The sequence below is a fragment of the Hoplias malabaricus genome, chromosome 15 (assembly GCF_029633855.1).
Source record: "Hoplias malabaricus isolate fHopMal1 chromosome 15, fHopMal1.hap1, whole genome shotgun sequence".
Classification (NCBI taxonomy): domain Eukaryota; kingdom Metazoa; phylum Chordata; class Actinopteri; order Characiformes; family Erythrinidae; genus Hoplias; species Hoplias malabaricus.
The window spans coordinates 21,927,270-21,949,107 of NC_089814.1; the positions used below are offsets into that span (position 1 = coordinate 21,927,270).

The following is a 21,838-nucleotide window of genomic DNA, read 5'->3' on the forward strand; positions in this document are numbered from 1 at the left end:
ACACCATAATCCTTCCTCCACCAAACTTTACACTTGGAAAAATGCAGTCAGACAAGTACCGTTTTCATGTTAACTGCCAAACCCGGATTCATCCATCAGATTGCCAGATGAAGAAGTGTGTTTCGTCACTCCAGAGAACACGTTTTCACTGCTCTAGAGTCCAGTGGCGCCATACTTCACAACACTGCATTCAACACTTTGGGTTTTGCTTCATAAGGCTTAGATGCAACTGCTCAAACATGGAAACTCATTCTATGAAGCTCTCTCAGAAAGTTGGTGACCTCTGCGCTCTCTGTGCCTGAGCATCCGTTGACCCCGTACTGTATTTTTTGTAGTCGACCTCTTTGTGGTTGAGTTGCTGTCATGTCCAATCGCTTCCACTTTGTTATAATACCACCGAGAGTTGACTGTTGAATATTTAGTAGCAAGGACATTTTCACAAATGGACATGCCAGGTGGCATCCTATTACGGTACGACACTACTCATTCTTTCACAAATTTTTGTAGAAGCAGTCTACTTGCCTAGGTGCTTGCTTTTATACATCTGTTGAAATAATTGAAACACCTGAATTCAATGATTTGGATGGGTGAGTGAATACTTTTGGCAATATAATGTATATGGAAGTCGATGTAAAAAAGATTTTATTCCATCTAAATTCAAAACATTTCAATTTGCCATCCATTTTATGAGCCCATCATTGCTAGTGCTATATTATGATGCTATTGTGTGCTGGGGCAAAAGCATAAACAAAAGTGCACTGGACAATCTGATTAGAAAGCTGGCTCTGTTGTTGGAGTCAAACTAGACACTGGATGTGGTGGCAGAAAAATGAACTCTTAATAAGCTGCTGGTATTATGGACAATACTTCACATCCCCTGCACGCTACAGTGGACAAACAGAGAAGCACCTTCAGTGTAAGATCGATACAATTGTGCTTTGCTAAGGAGTGTCATGTGACGTAGTTTCTTCCCACAGCAATAAGGCTTTATGAGGCTCCTGCAGGGACACGACTGACCTCCTGTTGTCTGAACTTTGCTGATCCACACCATACTGTTACATGTCCAGACCAGCTTCTCATGAACTTTGGCTCAAATGATGACCTGTGTTTATTAGCCTTTACTGGATTCTAATTTTAGTGCTTTTTTATTATAGTGAATGTTTCATAAGGTGTAACATGATTATTCCGTAAACTCTTATTTTGTCCTGACCCAATTTTTTGGAGTGAAAATAGACATATGTTCTAAATACAATCAAAATGTCAGTAAAAACATTGGAAATCTTTTCTTTGAATTTTGACAGTTAAATAAAAGTTTAACTGAAGTAACAATAAACAGTTTTTTCATTCATTCATTCATTATCTGTAACCCTTATCCAGTTCAGGGTCACGGTGGGTCCAGAGCCTACCAGGAATCATTGGGCACAAGGCGGGAATACACCCTGGAGGGGGCGCCAGTCCTTCACAGGGCAACACAGATTTTTGTTCTTACAAAATTTTACAAACCTTTTTCCAGAAATTACTTTAGTAGAAATACAAAATACATAAATTAATTTATTAATTGATTGTCTGTAATATCTTATCCAGTTCAGTGTCCTGGTGGGTCCAGATTGAGCCTACCCAGAATAATTAATTTCATTGTCTGTAATCGCTTATCCACTTCAGGAGCCTACACGGAATAAACAAACATAAATTACAGTATATAAATATCATTAGATTTAATGCATGTTCAACAAAAATTACACAAATTCCATAACATTTCATACTAATACACAGTGAGGGATCTGCCACATTGCGACCCAGGCTAACATGTAGGAGTTATATAGAATGTATGAATATAATTAAGTATTAATTTTAAAATTCTTCTACTCATTTTTATGGTTTTATGTAGTATTAATTTTGTAAAATAAAAATAACCCCCTAAAAGTTAAGTATTAATTTTACATTCACCAGCTATCAGTTGATGCACATGCTTTGGCACCACATTTTCCTTGAAGGAACTCAATATGTGACAAAAATATACTTACTTGCCATTTTCAAACTACATAACTTTTGGGTAAATATTTGTTGAATAAAATGACAATTGGCATACATAGCTCATACTTGCCAATATGTATGTGTGATTTTTTGTTTATTTATTTATGGAATGATTTACTGTGATTGGAATATTAGCCATGATGCAATATTAATACTGTTTGTTTATTTGTGTGTGTAAAATTATTAAATATATACACGAAACATTTATAATATTATTGATAATAGGGCTTTTAAGTTGAAATTGAATCATGTACTGGAGAGGCAGTTGGTCGGAGGGCTTTTATTTTGACAGTGAGAAGATGGCTGCGGGAGTGAGTTCAGTGTGCTGGAGCGGCTCTGGTGTTAGTAATGGATCTCTGAGTGCGGCCTCTGTCTCCGACCCCGAGACAGTGCTCCGCCGCAGCGGCGACAGACTAAGACAGCTCAGCGGATCCGAGACAGCGGCCATGAAAACACAACTCAACCTGCTTCTGGACGAGCTCCTCTCTCACAGCTACAACCACCAGCTCAACCCCCAGAGTGTAACAGCTCAGGTAAACAACTACAGCTCCCCTCTCACAACTACAACCCCCACACAGTGTAACTGCTCAGGTATACAACTACAGTTCCTTTCTCACAACTACACCCCCCACAGTGTAACAGCTCAGATATACAACTACAGCTCCCCTCTCACAACTACACCCCCCACAGTGTAACAGCTCAGATATACAACTACAGCTCCCCTCTCACAACTACACCCCCCACAGTGTAACTGCTCAGGTATACAACTACAGTTCCTTTCTCACAACTACACCCCCCACAGTGTAACAGCTCAGGTATACAACTACAGTTCCTCTCTCACAACTACAACCCCCACAGTGTAACAGCTCAGATATACAACTACAGCTCCCCTCTCACAACTACAACCCCCACACAGTGTAACTGCTCAGGTATACAACTACAGTTCCTTTCTCACAACTACACCCCCCACAGTGTAACTGCTCAGGTATACAACTACAGTTCCTTTCTCACAACTACACCCCCCACAGTGTAACAGCTCAGATATACAACTACAGCTCCCCTCTCATAACTACACCCCCCACAGTGTAACAGCTCAGATATACAACTACAGCTCCCCTCTCACAACTACAACCCCCACAGTGTAACTGCTCAGGTATACAACTACAGTTTCTTTCTCACAACTACACCCCCCACAGTGTAACAGCTCAGATATACAACTACAGCTCCCCTCTCATAACTACACCCCCCACAGTGTAACAGCTCAGATATACAACTACAGCTCCCCTCTCACAACTACACCCCCCACAGTGTAACAGCTCAGGTATACAACTACAGTTCCTCTCTCACAACTACAACCCCCACAGTGTAACAGCTCAGATATACAACTACAGCTCCCCTCTCACAACTACAACCCCCACACAGTGTAACAGCTCAGATATACAACTACAGCTCCCCTCTCACAACTACAACCCCCACACAGTGTAACTGCTCAGGTATACAACTACAGTTCCTATCTCACAACTACACCCCCCACAGTGTAACTGCTCAGGTATACAACTACAGTTCCTCTCTCACAACTACAACCCCCACAGTGTAACAGCTCAGATATACAACTACAGCTCCCCTCTCACAACTACAACCCCCACACAGTGTAACTGCTCAGGTATACAACTACAGTTCCTTTCTCACAACTACACCCCCCACAGTGTAACAGCTCAGGTATACAACTACAGTTCCTCTCTCACAACTACACCCCCCACAGTGTAACAGCTCAGGTATACAACTACAGTTCCTCTCTCACAACTACCGTGTTTCCCCGATAGTAAGACACCCCCGATAGTAAGACGCAGTGTGGGTTTTAGGGGGGTCGGCTAATGTAAGACGTACCCCTAAAGTAAGTCATAGTAAACTGTACGTTGGAAAAATATAAGCCATAATACCGGTACCTTTTGCTGCATTAACTGCGGGATGCGGACGGATCTGGAGCGGAACGAGCGGAGGGATGTGGAGGCCGCGGGAGCAGCAGTAATGTTGTCCGTGGTCCAACACGCAGCCATGGTTGTCATGGAATAAATCTGTTTCATCTTCCAGTATAACATATTCAAACTGTTCGTTCCTACCGTTTTTCATTGTTTTACATGTTATACATGGAAATACCGTCATGATACGGTTGTAACAAGACATTCTTGGCACTTGCTTTTATAAAACTGTTTTATGGTGAATACCATACTGTTCAGGTTGTTAATAAATGTTAATTTTATGGTTAAAACGAAAATCGACATTTTTTACCAATATAAGACATACCCCGAAAGTAAGACATAGTGTGACTTTTGGGGGTAAAAAGAATGTATGACACTGTCTTACTTTCGGGGAAACACGGTACTACCCCCACAGTGTAACAGCTCAGATATACAACTACAGTTCCTCTCTCACAACTACACCCCCCACAGTGTAACAGCTCAGATATACAACTACAGTTCCTCTCTCACAACTACAACCCCCACAGTGTAACAGCTCAGGTATACAACTACAGTTCCTCTCTCACAACTACACCCCCCCACAGTGTAACAGCTCAGATATACAACTACAGTTCCTCTCTCACAACTACAACCCCCACAGTGTAACAGCTCAGGTATACAACTACAGTTCCTCTCTCACAACTACACCCCCCCACAGTGTAACAGCTCAGATATACAACTACAGTTCCTCTCTCACAACTACACCCCCCACACAGTGTAACAGCTCAGGTAATCAAACTACAGTTCCTCTCTCACAACTACAACCCCCACAATGTAACAGCTCAGGTATAAAACTACAGTTCCTCTCTCACAACTACAACCCCCACAGTGTAACAGCTCAGGTATACAACTACAGTTCCTCTCTCACAACTACAACCCCCACAGTGTAACAGCTCAGGTAATCAAACTACAGCTCCTCTCTCACAACTACAACCCCCACAGTGTAACAGCTCAGGTATACAACTACAGTTCCTCTCTCACAACTACAACCCCCACACAGTGTAACAGCTCAGGTATACAACTACAGTTCCTCTCTCACAACTACAACCCCCACAGTGTAACAGCTCAGGTATACAACTACTGGTCCTTTCTCACAACTACAACCCCCACACAGTGTAACAGCTCAGATATACAACTACAGTTCCTCTCTCACAACTACAACCCCCACAGTGTAACAGCTCAGGTATACAACTACTGGTCCTTTCTCACAACTACAACCCCCCCCCACAGTGTAACAGTTCAGGTAAACAACTACAGCTCCCCTCTCACAACTACACCCTACACCCCCCACGGTGTTACAGCTCAGGTAAAAAAAAAATTCACTAACCTACTATCGTTGATAAGGTACAGGTAAAGATAGTGGTCTAATGTCTGGCAGCCAGTAGCAGCTGCCCCTCAAGACTGTATGGCCATTTAGGATTCGTCCTGGTCAAGCACACGCCATAATTGTTTGTCCTCCTTGTCATCTCTCAGGACGTTTGTGTGCTGCTCGTTAATGCCAGCCGTCTGGTTCCTCACAGCCAAGAGCATCTCGTAATTAAACTGTGCCAGCTGATTCACCAACTCCTAAACCAGCTCCAGGTATGAGATTTTCAGAGTACTTCAGAGTTCACATCAGTTTCATGTCACATCACTAGTATTTCTTCCTCCTGCTCTAAAGGAGTCGCCCTTCTTCTGTTTTCTCATTGAGCCTCTGGATCTGGTTTTCTGTAAAACTACTTCATAGTTGTAAGGATGGGATATTTACAATAATTAACTAATGGTAAGTATACAGTTTCAAACTAATTCACACTACTGTATCTGATTACTTAAATAAAAACTCAACAGTAGGTTTTGAAAGTGGACGTTCTTTTAAGCCAAGGTCCAGTGTAGGCCCTTTGAAAAAAGTTCTGCAGTGTGAGGCTGGACAGCTCGGACATACTCTAAAAACTGAGGTCTGGTGCATAATGGGTATTGAATGAGGGCTATGTTGGGGAAGCTTTTAACAATTTATCACAAATATTTAAAAGAGCAATAGGTAGTATATGCACCTAAAAATTCCAAATTATTGATCACTGGGATACTTGACAGATCTGTAATAGAGAGAATGTAGACTCTTTCTTTGCTACTCCGGGCACTCCCTCTATTGCAGAAACTGCACCATTCAGCTTTAGGAGGATGGTAGGAAACCAGCCTTCCTTTTGGTTTCAGGACAGTGCTGCAAAAGTGAATTCTGCAACTCTAGGGGAGCTCAGGAGCAAAAAATGCCTAATCGTACATGGTGTACATTTTAATGCCTATGTAATTATGATATGTAATACACATCCCTATCTCATACTTGGTGTGTTGTAAAACATTTAATCAGATGTTATTGAATTTACATTGTTCAGTCAGAACTTCACATACACTGATTTTGGGTCAGTTAAGCTGTTGCTCCTTCACAGGTGATTGTAGACGAGCAGACGCTCGACACACTACTGTCGTACTGTAAACAAGCTCTGAAGACTTGCAGCTCATGGACACACTCTGAGATACTGCTGGCCCTCTCATCACTGGTGTATGGCAACGGACCCAGGTGCCAGCGGGTAAGAGTTATTCACAAGGTGTCTGTTTGTAATGTGATATTATGCTTTGTTTTTCGTGTTTATTATTATCATTTCTATTCCTCCAGCACCATCCAGAGCTACTGGGTCCAACTGGCATCCTGATCAAGTGTGGTGATCTCAGTCAAACTAATTTAGAACTGCGGCGCTCAGCTGTACACTGCTTAGCCAACTTTTGTCTTGGGTTAGTTACTTTACATTTATAAATTAATCAAACACAGTGTACCACGCATATGGGCTGTGATTTCATCTACTTCAGGGGTTTAGAACTGACTTCTTACAGGAAGGTGTAAAGAATTATTAGTCTGTGTAACAATTTATACCAGAAAATAAATATTATTCATAGACTGGCAGTTGGAGAAACAAATTCTGTAATCTAGACAATGTTCTTAACTTTTAATGTAATAGATTTTATTCCATCGTATCTTTGCTATGAAATTATAAGTGAATGTAAAGTGCAGCATGTTTTCTGCCTGAAAGAAAAACAACTGAATAGGACATGATGTTTTCTTGCAACAGTGGCTGTGTATGCCTAAATACAGGTCTGTATGTTTGTGTTTGTTTGTTTTAGTGTTCCTGGTCATCCTTACTTGGAGGACTCATATAAAGCAGTGTGTTACAGAATCTTTCTGGGAAATCTTCAGTCTTCAAAGCCACCTGATGTCGATGATGTTGTCTTTTGCACAGTCAGTACTTTTCTTAACTCAAAACATACAAGGTTAGGTTTAGCTTGGTAAAAATCTGTATTTGATCTTTTTCCTCTGCTTTTTTCTTTGTGTGATGATAAAACATTTTTTTTCTTTCTTTGCTCTTTCTCAGTTGTTGCAAAGTGCTCTAAAGGGCATGCAGTATATTCTGAGTGGGACAAAATGGAAGGACACTCCTGATCAGGACCTGGGCTCCCTATTGGCTTTACTCAAGGTAACGCTGTACATTAACAGCTACATTTTTCACAGTTAGAGGACTTTAATTTTAAAGGAACACTAGGTATGGTTTGGTACTTTTTGGCACCCGGGCTTCACCTACAGTTGCAGTGTGTAATTTGCATTTAAAGGGAACATCTACGATTGTGAGGAACTGCAGTTCTCTCTGATCTGTTTATGTTCAGAAACTCCATGCATATATCCATGCGTATAATAGGTATGTTTTAGGGGGAAAAACACTTGCATATTAACGTGAATGAAGTTTAAATTGTCTGTAAGTTTTACTCTCTCTTTGAATTACCACAGAATCTCATTTGTAATTTATGTGGTTTTGATTTGGAGTATTTTCAGTATTTTTTTTTCTTGCAATTTGCTGTCTCCAGAATTTGGAAATATTTCTACTTTAAGTAATCCAAAGCAACAAAAATAAGTCAATATTTCCCACATGTGGAGCAAGAATAAAGCAATTTCCTCATCTCGGTTCATGCTTTTCAAAGTTTGGAGTTCTCTTCATTGTCTAAAATAACTCCAGATGCCTTTTCTGGGGCGTGAGAAGAGAGTGTAACCATTTATTGATGCCGGGGTTTCATAAACACATTGAAACACGCAAACATTTGAATGGTGTTGAAACATCTGAATTGTATAAAAAGTGTTATTTGAATATAAACCAGACTGTCGCCTTTAAGGCACTCTTTTGAAATCAAGGGGAGGGATTGGGGTTGATTCCTACCCTCCTCCCAAAGTTACATAGTGCATTTTCTGCAGTGTTGAGCCTGGAATGACACCGACAAGCTTCTCATTATTACAGCTCAGTCATGCGTCACAATGATTTTTTTATGTAATTTAAAGGTAAAAATACTTTCTAGTGTTCATTTAATTTAGGTTTTATGATCATGGGAAAAGTCTGCCATGCTTTAACTTTGAATAAGGGAGAACTGCATTGTTTAAAGTGATTGTGTTTTTGTCTCTGATTGACAGAAATACATGTTTCATGGGTTGCCAGGGATAAATGTTGAGATGCCTCAGGTTCTCTACCCAGCACCTCTCCCACGGTATGAGACGGTTCCTGCAGCTAAAGCTGAACCTGCCCAGGACACAGCCACACAGAAGAAAACACCAGGGGTATGCTGAGGAAATGTTTCTCAAAATTTAAAGTGACAGTTTAACTCAATCTCATTTACACAGCAAAAAACATCTGCTATTACATGCTTATTTTCTGATGTTTTGTACTGGAGATTCGAGGCTAATGTAGCTAAACATATAATGGAAGAATGCTAATTAAAGTGTGGATGCAAAATCTTTTACAATGGCAGACATCTCACAGCTCCACTGCATGATTAAAGGCAAAATCTGGGCAATTATACATTCTGATTGAGTAAGATTTAGGTATGAGTAAAATTGTGTAAATTTGATTCTGCAAAACCTACAGGTAAACAGTGTGTATGATGCTGCATAAACATATGCTGAGACAAATATTTGTGAGCCAATAAGCCAATGTTGAAGAAATAGCACCAATTTGTTTCACCCTCTGTCAATCTTTACAAATGTATACACACACACCCAAAAATGACTTACGTAGGTTTCAGATTTAAAGCTAATACTGAAACAGAGAGTGTGTGCTCATAGGAGTGATCGCTCTATTCTCCAATCCCCCTCCCCCCCCCACAGTCCCAACAGAACAAGAAGCGAAAATCTCGGGGGAAAGGGAAGAAAGCCAGAGCAGAGGGGAAGGCAGATGGTGGACCAGAGGAGGGAGATGATGAGGAGCCAAACTCTGGGCCTGTCAGGAGTGGAGGAGGTGAAAGAGCAGGACGAGAAGAGAGCCGAACTTGTTGGCCTCAAACCTCTACTCCCCACAGCCTGCCTCTGCAGTCAGGAGTGTGTCCTCAGCTCTACCCTTGCTGGAAGAAAGGCAGCTCTGACTCAGAATTTTCCGACCCTGAAGGAGGAATGCAGTCCAAACTCAGGTTTGATTAAATGCAATTAGTCTGTTAAGTTGCTGTAGCCATAGTTCTTTATCCTGGTCAAGGGATGCTTCTCATAACCCCAGTCTTGTGTATTTCCTCTGTTATCACAGTAGAGTGTCCACTATATAAAGGAGGTTATAATTAGCTTATGAGCTGAGGTAGGGAAGTTAAGCTATGTCGTTTTACGTTTAATGAGAATTAATATCATGATTTTTTTTATATCATGATAATATCATGGGAATTAATGGGTAATTATGGAAATTAACAGGAGTTAATGGGAATAAAATGGGAATATTCAAAGTTAAAGGTGAGAAACTATAAATATATAGTCAGTAAAAAATATACTAAAGCATAATCTTGGCAAAAATAATTAGATATGATACCAAACAGTTGAATAGTAAAGCTGCCTTGCAATCCCAGGCACATGGCACATTACACACTGAAGGGCTATTGAGATGATTTCCATGTCCAGATGATGTCTAGAAACCTGACACTCACCCCTACTAAAAGCACACATTTGGACTAAAAGACTACCTAAGGTCAGGTAAGTTTTGACGAGGTTCATATTTTTATTGACAGTAATAACACTGAAACATTTAAGCAACTATTAAAGTCAAGGTGTAACCTCACAGTTGCTTGCTATCTGGTAAATAAAAAAAAAACTCATTGGGCAATTTCATTTTCAAGAGACTAGTTTACCAAGGCTAGCAGGTAATTTACTGGACATTTATCTGAAAAGTTTCACCCCTTTGCAACCCTAATTAATTTTAAGAACATAATATTGCAACAAAATAAATGTTTAAATTTTATTTTAAAATGTATGTTATAGTCCCCTCCGGGGTGTGGTCCCACCTTGCGCCCAGGGATTCTGGGTAGGCTCCGGACCCACCACGACCCTGAACTGGATAAGTGGTTTCAGACCATGAGTGAATGAATGAATGTCTATATGTAATAGTTTCAGACATTCAGTAGAAGCATACAAAAAAAATCTCTAAACATTAAGTTATTTTGTAAACAACAGTAAGTTATCGAGATTCTGATTTTGTATGTAACAAGTAAATCTACCACTAATTTAAAGTGCAGAAAATTTAGTGCCGGCACATAAACAAAAAACTACACTTATACATTCACCGTAAATAAACAAATACAAAATAGATGCGAGGCTAGTGTCAGTGTCGTTTACCTGCTTGGGTTAAAGCTTACACTAACCACTGACTTGTCCTTGTCCACTTCTCCTTGTGGCCTTTTTTACTTTCCTTAAAAAAACAGATTAAGTGCGTTTCCCCCCTTTGTTGTTGGATGCTTCTTGCATTTCTAACATTATTTTTTATTTTAATTTTTTTTTTGTAAGTAATATATTTTTTATAACCAAACCTCCACACAACTAGAGTTGCTCTCCTTTTTGGAAGAAATTCTTCCACCACAGAGCCACTTTCCAACATACTGCTGGCTTACTTGTACATATTAAAAGATACACCGTATTTATGCACATAAATATGTCATAAAGGTCAGAATATCTGTTATCGTGATTTATTATTATTTTTTTAATTGTGTTAATATTTATAATATTATTGCGAACAATACAATATGGCAGAGCCCTAAACAAAATGTAATTTTGTGTAACATACCTAGAATCTGTCAGAACCCTAGAAAGTAAAGTGGCTTTATTAATGTTGTCAATAACTAGTACAGAGTTTTAACCTGTTGTGGTCTTATTATGTAACTGTTTTAAATAGTTTGTGGTTTCCTCTTAGTAGCTGATTAGTTATAGTAATTGGCTTCTGTTGTGCAGACTGTACCAAGCTCGTGTTCGTCAGAGTACTCTTCAGTGTTTCCTGGCTGTGGTGAAGAGTGTGGAGAAAAGGATTCTTTATGGATACTGGTCATCCTTCATTCCTGATGCTCCTGGGATTGGAAGCCCTCCTTCACTTACTCTCCTCACCATTGCTCTGAAAGACCCCTCCCCTAAGGTACCACAGTGAGCTGGCTAACTAAGAAGTTATGGGTTTGAATTTAGAAAGAAAAAATGAACTTGCACATGTGGAGACACTGGTCATGTACATTTTATTTTCTCTGGAATTTTAGGTGCGTGCAGGGGCTCTTCAGGTGCTCTCAGCCCTTTTGGATGGTTCTCGTCAGTTCTTGTCTGCTGCTGAGGACACCAGCGCCCCCCGGCAAGCCTTCACTCCATTCTCAGCCACTCTGGCAGCCAGCCTGAGAGAGCTCCACCGCTGTCTACTGCTGGCCCTGGTAGCAGAGTCCTCCTCTCAGACCCTGACACAGGTCATTAAGGTAGAGACTGTGCTTTTCATGCTTTCATATATTTGTGTCCAGTAACAATAACATGCCAGTGTAACAGTGATGTTAAATAGATGGCCATGTTTAAGTGCTGTATGCTCAAATGGGAAGACGTATGCACATGTATAGTATGATGTATGAAGTCACACACCTGATTTATTTTAAACTGAGTGAATTGTCCATTTTACTGTACAAAATTTTACAAGATCTGTAAGAATAGGCATTAATGTTTTGCTTCAGATTTGAAAAATATACCCAGGTGTTTTTCTGTCCTTTCCCTGTGAGAGTACAACTCAATACAATGTGTTAGAAAAGATTTGTTGTTGTCAAGGAGCCATTACTGAAAAAAGGATAGGGATGAATAACAAGAAAATTTGCAAATCAAACAAAGAGGCTGCTTGTGTTCCTGGAACAATGGACTAGTCTCCCCAGAGCACAGGCTTCAACATCACTATTTAAACATAGCTGCACTCAGCTGGTTTCAGTTAACTCCACTCCTAGTTCCATTTTGAAAAATTCGGCACGGTGGCGCAGCAGGTAGTGTCGCGGTCACACAGCTCCAGGGGCCTGGAGGTTGTGGGTTCAATTCCCGACTGTCTTGACTGTCTGTGAGGAGTTGGTGTGTTCTCCCCGTGTTTCCCCCCGGGTTTCCTCCGGGTGCTCCGGTTTCCTCCCACAGTCCAAAAACACACGTTGGTAGGCGGATTGGCGACTCAAAAGTGTCCGTAGGTGTGAGTGAATGTGCGAGTGTGTGTATGTTGACCTGTGAAGGACTGGCGCCCCCTCCAGGGTGTGTTCCTGCATTGCGCCCAATGATTCCAGGTAGGCTCTGGACCCACCGCGACCCTGAACTGGATAAGCGGTTACAGATAATGAATGAATGAATATTTGAAAACGTATTGAAATTGTTAGCATAGTTGCCATATTTTGTTATTGCAGACAAATACATTCTAGCTGTTAATTAAATAATAGATCTAAGGGTGCAGTTACTCTAAAAGGTTTAATGTTGTTATTTCTTCATTTAATGTTCTCTGTGATACGTTTCAGTGCCTTGCCCACCTTGTGTCCAATGTGCCTTATAACCGTCTTCGGCCAGGTTTGCTCAGCCCCCTGTGGAAACAGATTCGCCCATATATCAGACATAGAGGTAGGCCGATATGCATTTGTAGACCGAAGTTTTGAAACCCCTGATGAAATAAAAAAATGTATTCCTTCTGCACTACCTTTTAGAACGAAAAAACTCTGCATTGTCTAACAAAAAAAAATAATTTATAAATATTATACAAATGTTGCTGTTTTACTCTGGGCTCATGCTGTTATATGCTTTTTTGCCAATAGGTTTATTATGTAAATGATAATTTGGCATTAAAATGTAATAATTGTGTTCTCTGTGGATGATGTCCAATATTGCTCAAAGAAAATACAACAAAAAAACACCAGACATTTTGCATGCATCAGTAACAACCTTTCCTCCATTTCCCTTTCTCTCTGATATCCATTCATCTCTTCAGATGTGAATGTACGAGTATCATGTCTCACTCTGTTTGGGGCACTGGTCTCTGCTCAGGCTCCACTTCCTGAAGTGCAGCTCCTCCTGCAGCAGCCTGGGCCAGGTGTGGGGTCTGGCTCATCAGGAGTGACCACACCACAGGATGCATCCCTTAGCTGGAGACAAACTGGCCGCAAGGAGAGGGACATTAATCTTCCCTCACCTGGGGCAGGAAGGGATGGTGGTCCAGAGATATCATGCTGGCTGCTGCAGCTGTGTGTGACTCTGGTTACTCAGCCCCGTGAAGAGACCTACTCTGACAGTGATGCAGCAGGGTCCACTGGGGGCGCATTGGAGCCTTCTCCTGTTCGACTCGAAGCCCTGCAGGTCAGAGGAAATCTGATATAAGTGTAGAGAAAAAACCTATTTAACCATAAACCTGTGTTTCAAAATCCAGCAAATCATCAAAGGTGTGTTTAAGGTTTAAAGGAGCAGTCAGTTGTTTTTGACAACTAAAAAGTAGCAAGCAGTATTTCAGAACATTTATTAAGTATATTAGCATCTCTTATGAGGTGATGAAACAAATTACATTTTTATCTCTGAGCAACAGAGATGCATCTACACATTGGATGGCCATGATTAAAACATCCAGTCTACTAGGTCTCAGTATAATAGTTGTTTTATTTTTAACTTGAAGAAGAATCACTGGAGAAAATGTTTTCTTTTGTTTAATTAAAATTCTGTTAGTTCTGTAACCTCTAATAAGAGCTTATTGAACATGAACTCCCATTCTGTAGACTGTTTCAAAATGTTGCAATCATAGTGTCAGGGGTGGCAAGGTGGCACAGCAGGTAGTGTCACTGTCACACAGCTTCAGGGATCACACCCGCTCCGGGTGACTGTCTGTGAGGAGTTTGGTGTATTCTCCCTGTGTCAGCGTGGGTTTCCTGCAGGTGCTCCTGTTTCCTCCCACAGTCAAAAAAAAAACAAAAAAAAACACACGTTTGTAAGTGAATTGCCTACTCAAGTGTCCATAGGTGTGAGTAGGACTGGCGCCCCCTTCAGGGTGTGTTTCCACCTTGCGCCAAGTGATTCCAGGTAGGCTTCGGACCCACCGCGACCCTGAACTGGATAAGCGGTTACAAATAATCAGAAATAGTAATAGTAAATGTAATATCAGTAATAATACTGTTATTGAATTGTTGTCTGTACATCGTCTTCCTATGAAATTTCACTTTAAAAAAAAGAACTTGCTTGCTACATGCAGTATAAGGCCCTGCACAGCCTGGCTTCTGCGTCAAACTTATGGAGCATTATTTCCCATGAGTTTAAAAAAAAAAAAAGCCAAACTTGACTTTATAAATTTATAATAATGGGACAAAATGTATATCCGGTACTTTAGATTCTTTTAATCAGTTTAATATGGCATAGATTTCTGTGGTATTTATTAACTCACTGAGCGTCCCTGTCTGTTAAACAGGTTCTGGCTCATCTGGTGAAAGGCTACTTTTCTCTAGCTCAGTCGTCTCTCCTGGAGTTGGCTCAGCTAAGTGCTCGCTGTCTCAGTGAACAAGACCCCTCTGTACAGCTACATGGTGCCAAGGTGATGCTCTGTCTAATCTTTTGTCTACCTGTGCTTTTCTCAGTCTAAATCTCTGTCTGTCTTTGCTCTCTCTCTCTCTCTCTCTCTCTCTCTCTCACTTTCTTTTTTTCCTCTTTCACTATTTCTATCTATATTGATATAATGTTGTGCTTGTTCTTGTAGTTGTTGGAAGAACTGGGAACTGGGATCATCCAGCAATACAGAGCTGATTCTAATACTCCTGAGAATGCCAGTGTTGTGCCACTGTGCCAGGTACATAAGTCAAAGTGTAAATAAAGTGGAGGTGCCATGGTACAATTATATTTATAAGTATGATCTATAAAACAGACATAATCTATAGCAAATGTTATTGTGGACCAGAAGAATATGGTCCCCAGAATTCTGCCTTATATAAAACACACCAGCTCATCATTATTATCAAGTCCTTCATGAGCTGAATTCAGAGAATTAAACTAGGAAAATATAAATTTCTGCAGAGGAAGGAAACCAGTATAACACAGACATTTCCATCCATCATTTGGGACAGGTGGTGCAGTTTTGGTCTGAAGTCCTGACTGGTCCACTGATAGGAGCCTTACAGAATGATCAGCACCCTACCTTACAGACCAGTGCATGTGACACACTCTCCTCCATTCTACCCCAGGCATTCAGTCAGCTTCCTGTAAGTGTGTGGTTATTTATATATTTTTTTCTTATTTTTTTTAGCTGTGTAATTTTGTCATTTATGTTTAGAGATGGTTGTGAATTTTATATCTTATACTATAATATTCCAGGCAAGAGTTTCAATAATGCCTAGTGTGTAGTGTAAGTCTATGTCTTATTTGAAACTCATGCTGGGGTAGGGAAATATGCATTGAGGATGGTTGCACCAAATATTTTGCACCATAATCTGCCAGTGACAGAAGTGAACTATAAGCATTTTATAAAACCCTAATGGACTAGATTCATGAAGAAATGTAATAATTATTTCTGTATGCAGCTGTTTAAGCATATTAGTCGTATCTAAACGTAATTTTCTACAGTGCAAAGCATACATAATCATATATCGATTTGAAATACCTGTCAAATCAGAACATAATTTATATTTAAAAATGCTGAGATGTTAAAACAAACATCTTTATATTGATGTGGTCCTGTTTGAGAAGGGTCTGGCAGCAGACATGCATTCTCTGCCTCGAATGCATATATATATATATATATACACACACACACACACACACACACACATATACAGGGGTTACACAATGAAACTGAAACACCTGTTGAACATCACCCATGGCCTACACAGTCACCAGATCTAAATATTATTGAGCCACTTTGGGGTGTTTTGGAGGAGCGAGTCAGGAAACGTTTTCCTCCACCAGCATCACGTAGTGACCTGGCCATTATCCTGCAAGAAGAATGGCTTAAAATCCCTCTGACCACTTTGCAGGACTTGTATATGTCATTCCCAAGACGAACTGACGCTGTATTGGCCGCAAAAGGAGGCCCTACACCATACTAATAAATGATTGTGGTCTAAAACCAGGTGTTTCAGTTTTATTGTCCAACCCCTGTATATATATATTTTTTTTTCTTTTTCAGAATTGTGTTTTTAAAAATTTAGCAATTTAGAAAAATAAAAATAAAGCATGTGCATGCAGAGCGCGTCTGCAGCCAGACTTTATTGTCCTGTTTTGTGACTCCCTATTAATGAAACACAGCTAAGGCTTTTTCAGACAGGCAGCTGAAATCCAGATTTGTGGCATATCCAAACTGAGCAAGAGAGAGATTCTGCAGCGTAAGTGGCAGAAGAAAGCCACATGAAATCTTGACTTTTTCCCCCAAAATCTGTTTCAGTTCATATTCATATGTGATTTCAGATCTCTGTACATGCAGCTCAGTGATTTATGTAGATATTTTGTTATTCAGGGTGTGCACCAGTGTACTAACACCTAAAAGAAAGAAACCTATCCTCCTCTGCAGTGTGAACAATGCCTCAGTTCTCTGATGTCTATAAATCTGTGTCTGTATGTTTCTGAAGGACAAGACTCAAGTGCTCTGTATAACAGTTTTGCTGGGACTGACGTATTGTGAGAACTGTCTGGTGAAGGCTGCAGCAGTTCGAGCCCTGGGTGTCTATATTCTCTTCCCCTGTCTCAGAGAGGTATGATATGGGCTTTAAAGAGCTAGAGGCTTCCTACACTCTGCACACCCCTTTTCAGCCAGTGTCGATATCTAGAAAAGTGACCATAATGGCCAGTTATGCAATACATAGAGTTCTTCTAAGAGCCTCAGCCTCTGCTGCCCTGTGTTGAATCAGATCCGTTTCTTCATCTGTTGCTCTCTCTGACTCACAGGATGTGATGTTTGTGGCAGACACAGCCAATGCTATTCTCACTGTGCTGGAAGATCGCTCTCCCAATGTTCGTGCCAAGGCTGCCTGGTCGCTAGGCAACCTCACTGACACACTCATCGTCAACATGTAAGAGGTTGAAAAATTTGTAAGTGTGAGTGATGTGATATAATCCAGTTTAATTCCCTGCTTTTTAAACGCTTGTTCTTTGTCTTCAGGGATACTGATGGGCTGGATTTTCAAGAGGAGATCTCTGATATGCTTCTTTTAAAGATGCTCAGAACTGCTACTCAGGCATCTGCCGATAAGGACAGAGTACGTGTGCACTATTAATATAACCCCCACTGTTTGTGTGAGTGCTAAATAATAAACAATAAAATAAACAATGGCCTTTGTCAGTTTAGGAGTTAGGACTGAAAATAACCATACTAAATATACAGATATATTCTTCAGTTCATGCTCAGGTATGATTTGGGTGGTGGATCATTCACAGCGCCGCAGTGACACTGACATGGTGGTGGTGTGTGTTGTGCTGGTACGAGTGGATCAGACACAGCAGTGCTGCTCAAATTTATGAACACTGTGTCTGCTCACTGTCCATTTCATTGGACATCATTGGTCCACCTTGTAAATGTAAAGTCAGAGACAGGAGCTCATCTTTTGCTCCACAATTTGTGTTGGTCGTCCTCTGGTCCTCCATCAGTGGACACAGGTCCCCTTTGATTTGGTGGACCAATTTTAAATGCTCAGTCATGATAGGATAATTACACCCACATTGTGTTGTAGGTAAAGAGTAACGCAGTCCGAGCGCTGGGGAATCTTCTGCACTTCTTGCAACCAATACGCTTGAGGAAGCCAGCATTTGAGCAGCCCCTGGAGCAGGCCATGAGGGCTCTCATAGACACCGTTAAAGGAGATGCCACTATGAAGGTGCGCTGGAATGCCTGTTATGCATTGGGTAATGCCTTCAGAAACACTGGCCTGCCTCTGGGTGAGTATAATGCTTTGTATGTGAGTTGTCTGAAGTTTTCTAAGTGAAGAGAAATTAGGAGAATTAGAAAAACATTGTCAGTCCTCTAAGACTTTTTGGACATATATTTATTGTTTCTGCAAAGAAGCTGAAGACTCTTTCTCGAAACAGAGGGATCATATATTCTTGCCGTTTCTGTTGTGACAGCAATGTTGGGACGAATATCACAGTCTAAACTCACCTTAAGTTATGCACCAGTTTACCATCATTGTGTTTAATAAGTAAGACATGAGTGTTAATTCAGTAACATTTTGCTGTGTATTAATGTTCATCATTCATCCTTTTTTCATTCATTCATTATCTGTAACCGCTTATCCAGTTCAGGGTCGCGGTGGGTCCAGAGCCTACCTGGAATCATTGGGCGCAAGGCGGGAATACACCCTGGAGGGGGCGCCAGTCCTTCACAGGGCAACACAGACACACATTCACATTCACTCACACACTCATAACTACTTCTGAGTGTGTTTTTGGACTGTGGGAGGAAACCGGAGCGCCTGGAGGAAACCCACGCGGACACGGGGAGAACACACCAACTCCTCACAGACAGTCACCCGGAGCGGGAATCGAACCCACAACCTCCAGGCCCCTGGAGCTGTGTGACTGCGACACTACCTGCTGCCACCACCGTGACACTGTGACCTGTATTAATGTTCAGTTTTTCCTATATTACTTAGCAAAGTCTATAAAATAATTTTTATACATTACATGCATATTATCTCATATTTAGACCCATATATTATCTCATACACAATGCACATTTATTTATGAAATAAAAATTCCAAAAGGCCAATTCCTAGAGGAAAACAGAGACATGCAACTATACATTTGGTGTTCATGCCATGCTTTACTATTTGTTTGAAATGGGAGAAGATGAAGTGGCAGCCTATATGTTTCTTGCCAGAATGATGCAGTTTCTATTCCTTCATTGCCTTTTTCAGGAACTGCCATCTGGTCTATAGAGGCTTACTCTGCACTCTCCTCTGTGGTAACGTCCTGCAAGAACTTCAAAGTGCGCATCAAATCCGCTGCTGCTCTCGCTGTCCCTGCAACGCGCGATCGCTACGGAGATGTACGGCAGTTTGCTGAAGTGTGGAGGGCCTTGGCCCTAGCTCTTGAACACAGTGAAGAAACACAAGATTTTCTTGAATACCGTTATTGTGCTAGCTTGCGTACTGAACTCTGTCATGCTCTCCTTCACCTTTTGGCCTTGTGCCAGCTTGAAGATCTGCCCATAGTGGTGATGTCTCTCAGTGACCACTCAAAACCAGCACTCCAGGGCTTTTTGGTCCATTACCTCAGTGACGTGTCTTTGGTTTCCAGACGTGATGACGTGAGTGGGGAGGATGGAAGAGATCAGACAGAGCTGAGGGACAAAATGAAGGAACTGGATGAGGTCCTGAGTAGACTGAAAGAACTGGAAGCTGAGGTCACACCAGATCATAAGTTTGATCTGGACACTGTAAAGAGCTTCGTAGAGGATGTTGCAAAGAACTGTGAGATAATAAAGTCTTCAAATGTACTGGATGCTCCAGTGGTACACACAATTACCTCAGCTTGATTGAGGCACCTTTAGATGTTACTATTCTAGGTATTCTTAAAAACACCACATGTTTTTTGAGCCTTTATATGTGTCTGTCATGGCATTACAACAACCTAAATTATCCTGTCCACCATAATGGGTTTAAAAATGTATTGAAAAAAAATATATATGGCCAAAACCTTACCCAACTTTGTCAGAATACAATATCCCATACATTTGTTCTCAGAAAACTTTTTTTGAAGTGTAGTAGCTGTAAGAGGAATGAATCACCATATGTTTGGTTTATTCTGCCACTGCTGTGAAAAGCTTCTATGTTGTTAGTTTCTCTTTAATGGTATATTTCATTTCAAACCACACTCTTTTCAAGTTTAAAAACTATGTTTTTCTGTCTGTGTCACTAAACTGAGGGTATGTTTTCAATATATACATCTGTTTGAAACACAGATTTTTTTTTTTTTTATTATTAATATTTTTTAGACATCACATCAATATTGTATAATACTGAATTGGACAATACAATGAGACAGTTTATATCGCAGTCTTTATTTATATTTTTAATTACGATGTTGCCTACAAGTGCAGCATTTATATTCTGCCATGATTATTATGCGTACTCTGTTTAATGAACATAAGTGCTGAGCTTTTAGGGACCATTGCCGGAACAGCAGAGACAATAAAGACATTTTAATGCTAAATTGATTGCTTTCTTCCCACAACCCAAAAACATGGTGATAGGCCTTTTGGCTGTGTGTATTTGTCCACAGCTGGTGTGTGTGATGCGCTGGGATGGACCCTGTCCAAAGTGTGTTGCTGCTTTGCGGAGTTTTTCTGTGTAGGCTTTAGATCTCCCTTGACCCTGAGCAGGAGGAAGTGATTACAAAAGTCAGGGAATTCATGTACGGATGACTGCTTTATCCGGTTTACTTAACTACAGATTCTGATTGTGTTACTCAACTTAACTGCAGAGGGCGGTAAAGAGCTGAGAATGGAAGGTAAAAGAGAACCTTCATTTTTGTCATAAGACAATTGCTGGTTATTTGAACAATGGGGGCAACAAAGGACCATTGTGTAAATTGTATGAAGTGTTGGTTTTATTAAATTCCACTTATTTTATTAAAGTAAAATGTGATATTCTAACATTATAAAGTACATACTGAGTTGATTTGTGTGTGTGTGTGTGTGTGTGTGTGTGTACGTTCATGCATGCATACATACATAAAATACTGTGCAAAATGTAGGCACTAAGGATTAATATAATCATTTAAAATAATAGATTTTCTCAAAAAGCATGATGGTGCTTTAATACATTTATATGTAAGTACAATAAATATAAAAATAGTAAAATAATTTTATTTTAAAAAGCTGTAGATGTGTTGTGAGTGTGAAGAACAAAGTTTGTGTCCAGATGTTTTCCTTGATCATATTGATTTGTTAAATCATCAAAACATTTGATTTAACATTATGAAGTATTTATTAAATTGTCAAACTTGGATTATAACCTCATATACTACTGGACTGCCACAAGGAAACCAACACATTTGTGCACAGTATCACAATGTACTGTATAAATGTTTTTATTCTAATATTAGGGAGAGGGTTTTTGTTTAGTTTTTTTTTTTTTTAATGAATAAATTCTTACTGTTCACACAAATATCATTTTAATTTTTTCAAGTGCCTTAAACTTTGCACAGTAGCATACACACACACAATTGTCATGGTCAGTTCTAAACCTCATATCTAAAATGGTTGGTATTCAGGAGAAGGAAAAACGGCATCCTCTGAATGGAAGGAAATGAAACAGTATTTTCATTTTAGATTTGCATTGGTCTGTTTATCATTTTAACACATTTTAACACAGTGTGAAGGCATTTTTAGTCCATGTCACAAAAGAGTTTGCTCTGATACTGACCAAATAATCTGGAAGTATGCATCATAAAAATTCCATTTTTTTCCTGTAAATTATTATTATTTATTTTTTTTGGAGGCTTAAGTATTCAAATCAAGTAAATATAAGTTAAA

At 40.2% G+C, this 21,838-nt stretch overlaps 1 protein-coding gene across 2 annotated transcripts; it reads left to right on the forward strand.

The window, feature by feature from the left end:
• Positions 1-2,334: 2,334 nt before the first annotated feature.
• Positions 2,335-20,880, forward strand: heatr6 (HEAT repeat containing 6). Of its 2 annotated transcripts, none has more exons than XM_066646660.1 (20): positions 2,335-2,567; positions 5,526-5,633; positions 6,476-6,616; positions 6,703-6,818; positions 7,206-7,320; positions 7,454-7,555; positions 8,536-8,679; positions 9,226-9,524; positions 11,317-11,494; positions 11,610-11,816; positions 12,870-12,969; positions 13,334-13,698; positions 14,792-14,914; positions 15,077-15,166; positions 15,441-15,575; positions 16,938-17,060; positions 17,254-17,378; positions 17,468-17,564; positions 18,036-18,240; positions 19,218-20,880. In XM_066646660.1, the coding sequence occupies exons 1-20, from the start codon at positions 2,481-2,483 to the stop codon at positions 19,835-19,837; spliced, it is 3,480 nt and encodes a 1,159-aa protein (XP_066502757.1). In that variant the 5' UTR covers positions 2,335-2,480; the 3' UTR covers positions 19,838-20,880. The 2 variants fall into 2 exon arrangements, with proteins under 2 accessions (XP_066502757.1, XP_066502758.1); XM_066646661.1 differs by having other exon boundaries at positions 18,599-19,359.
• The last annotated feature ends 958 nt before the right edge of the window (positions 20,881-21,838 follow it).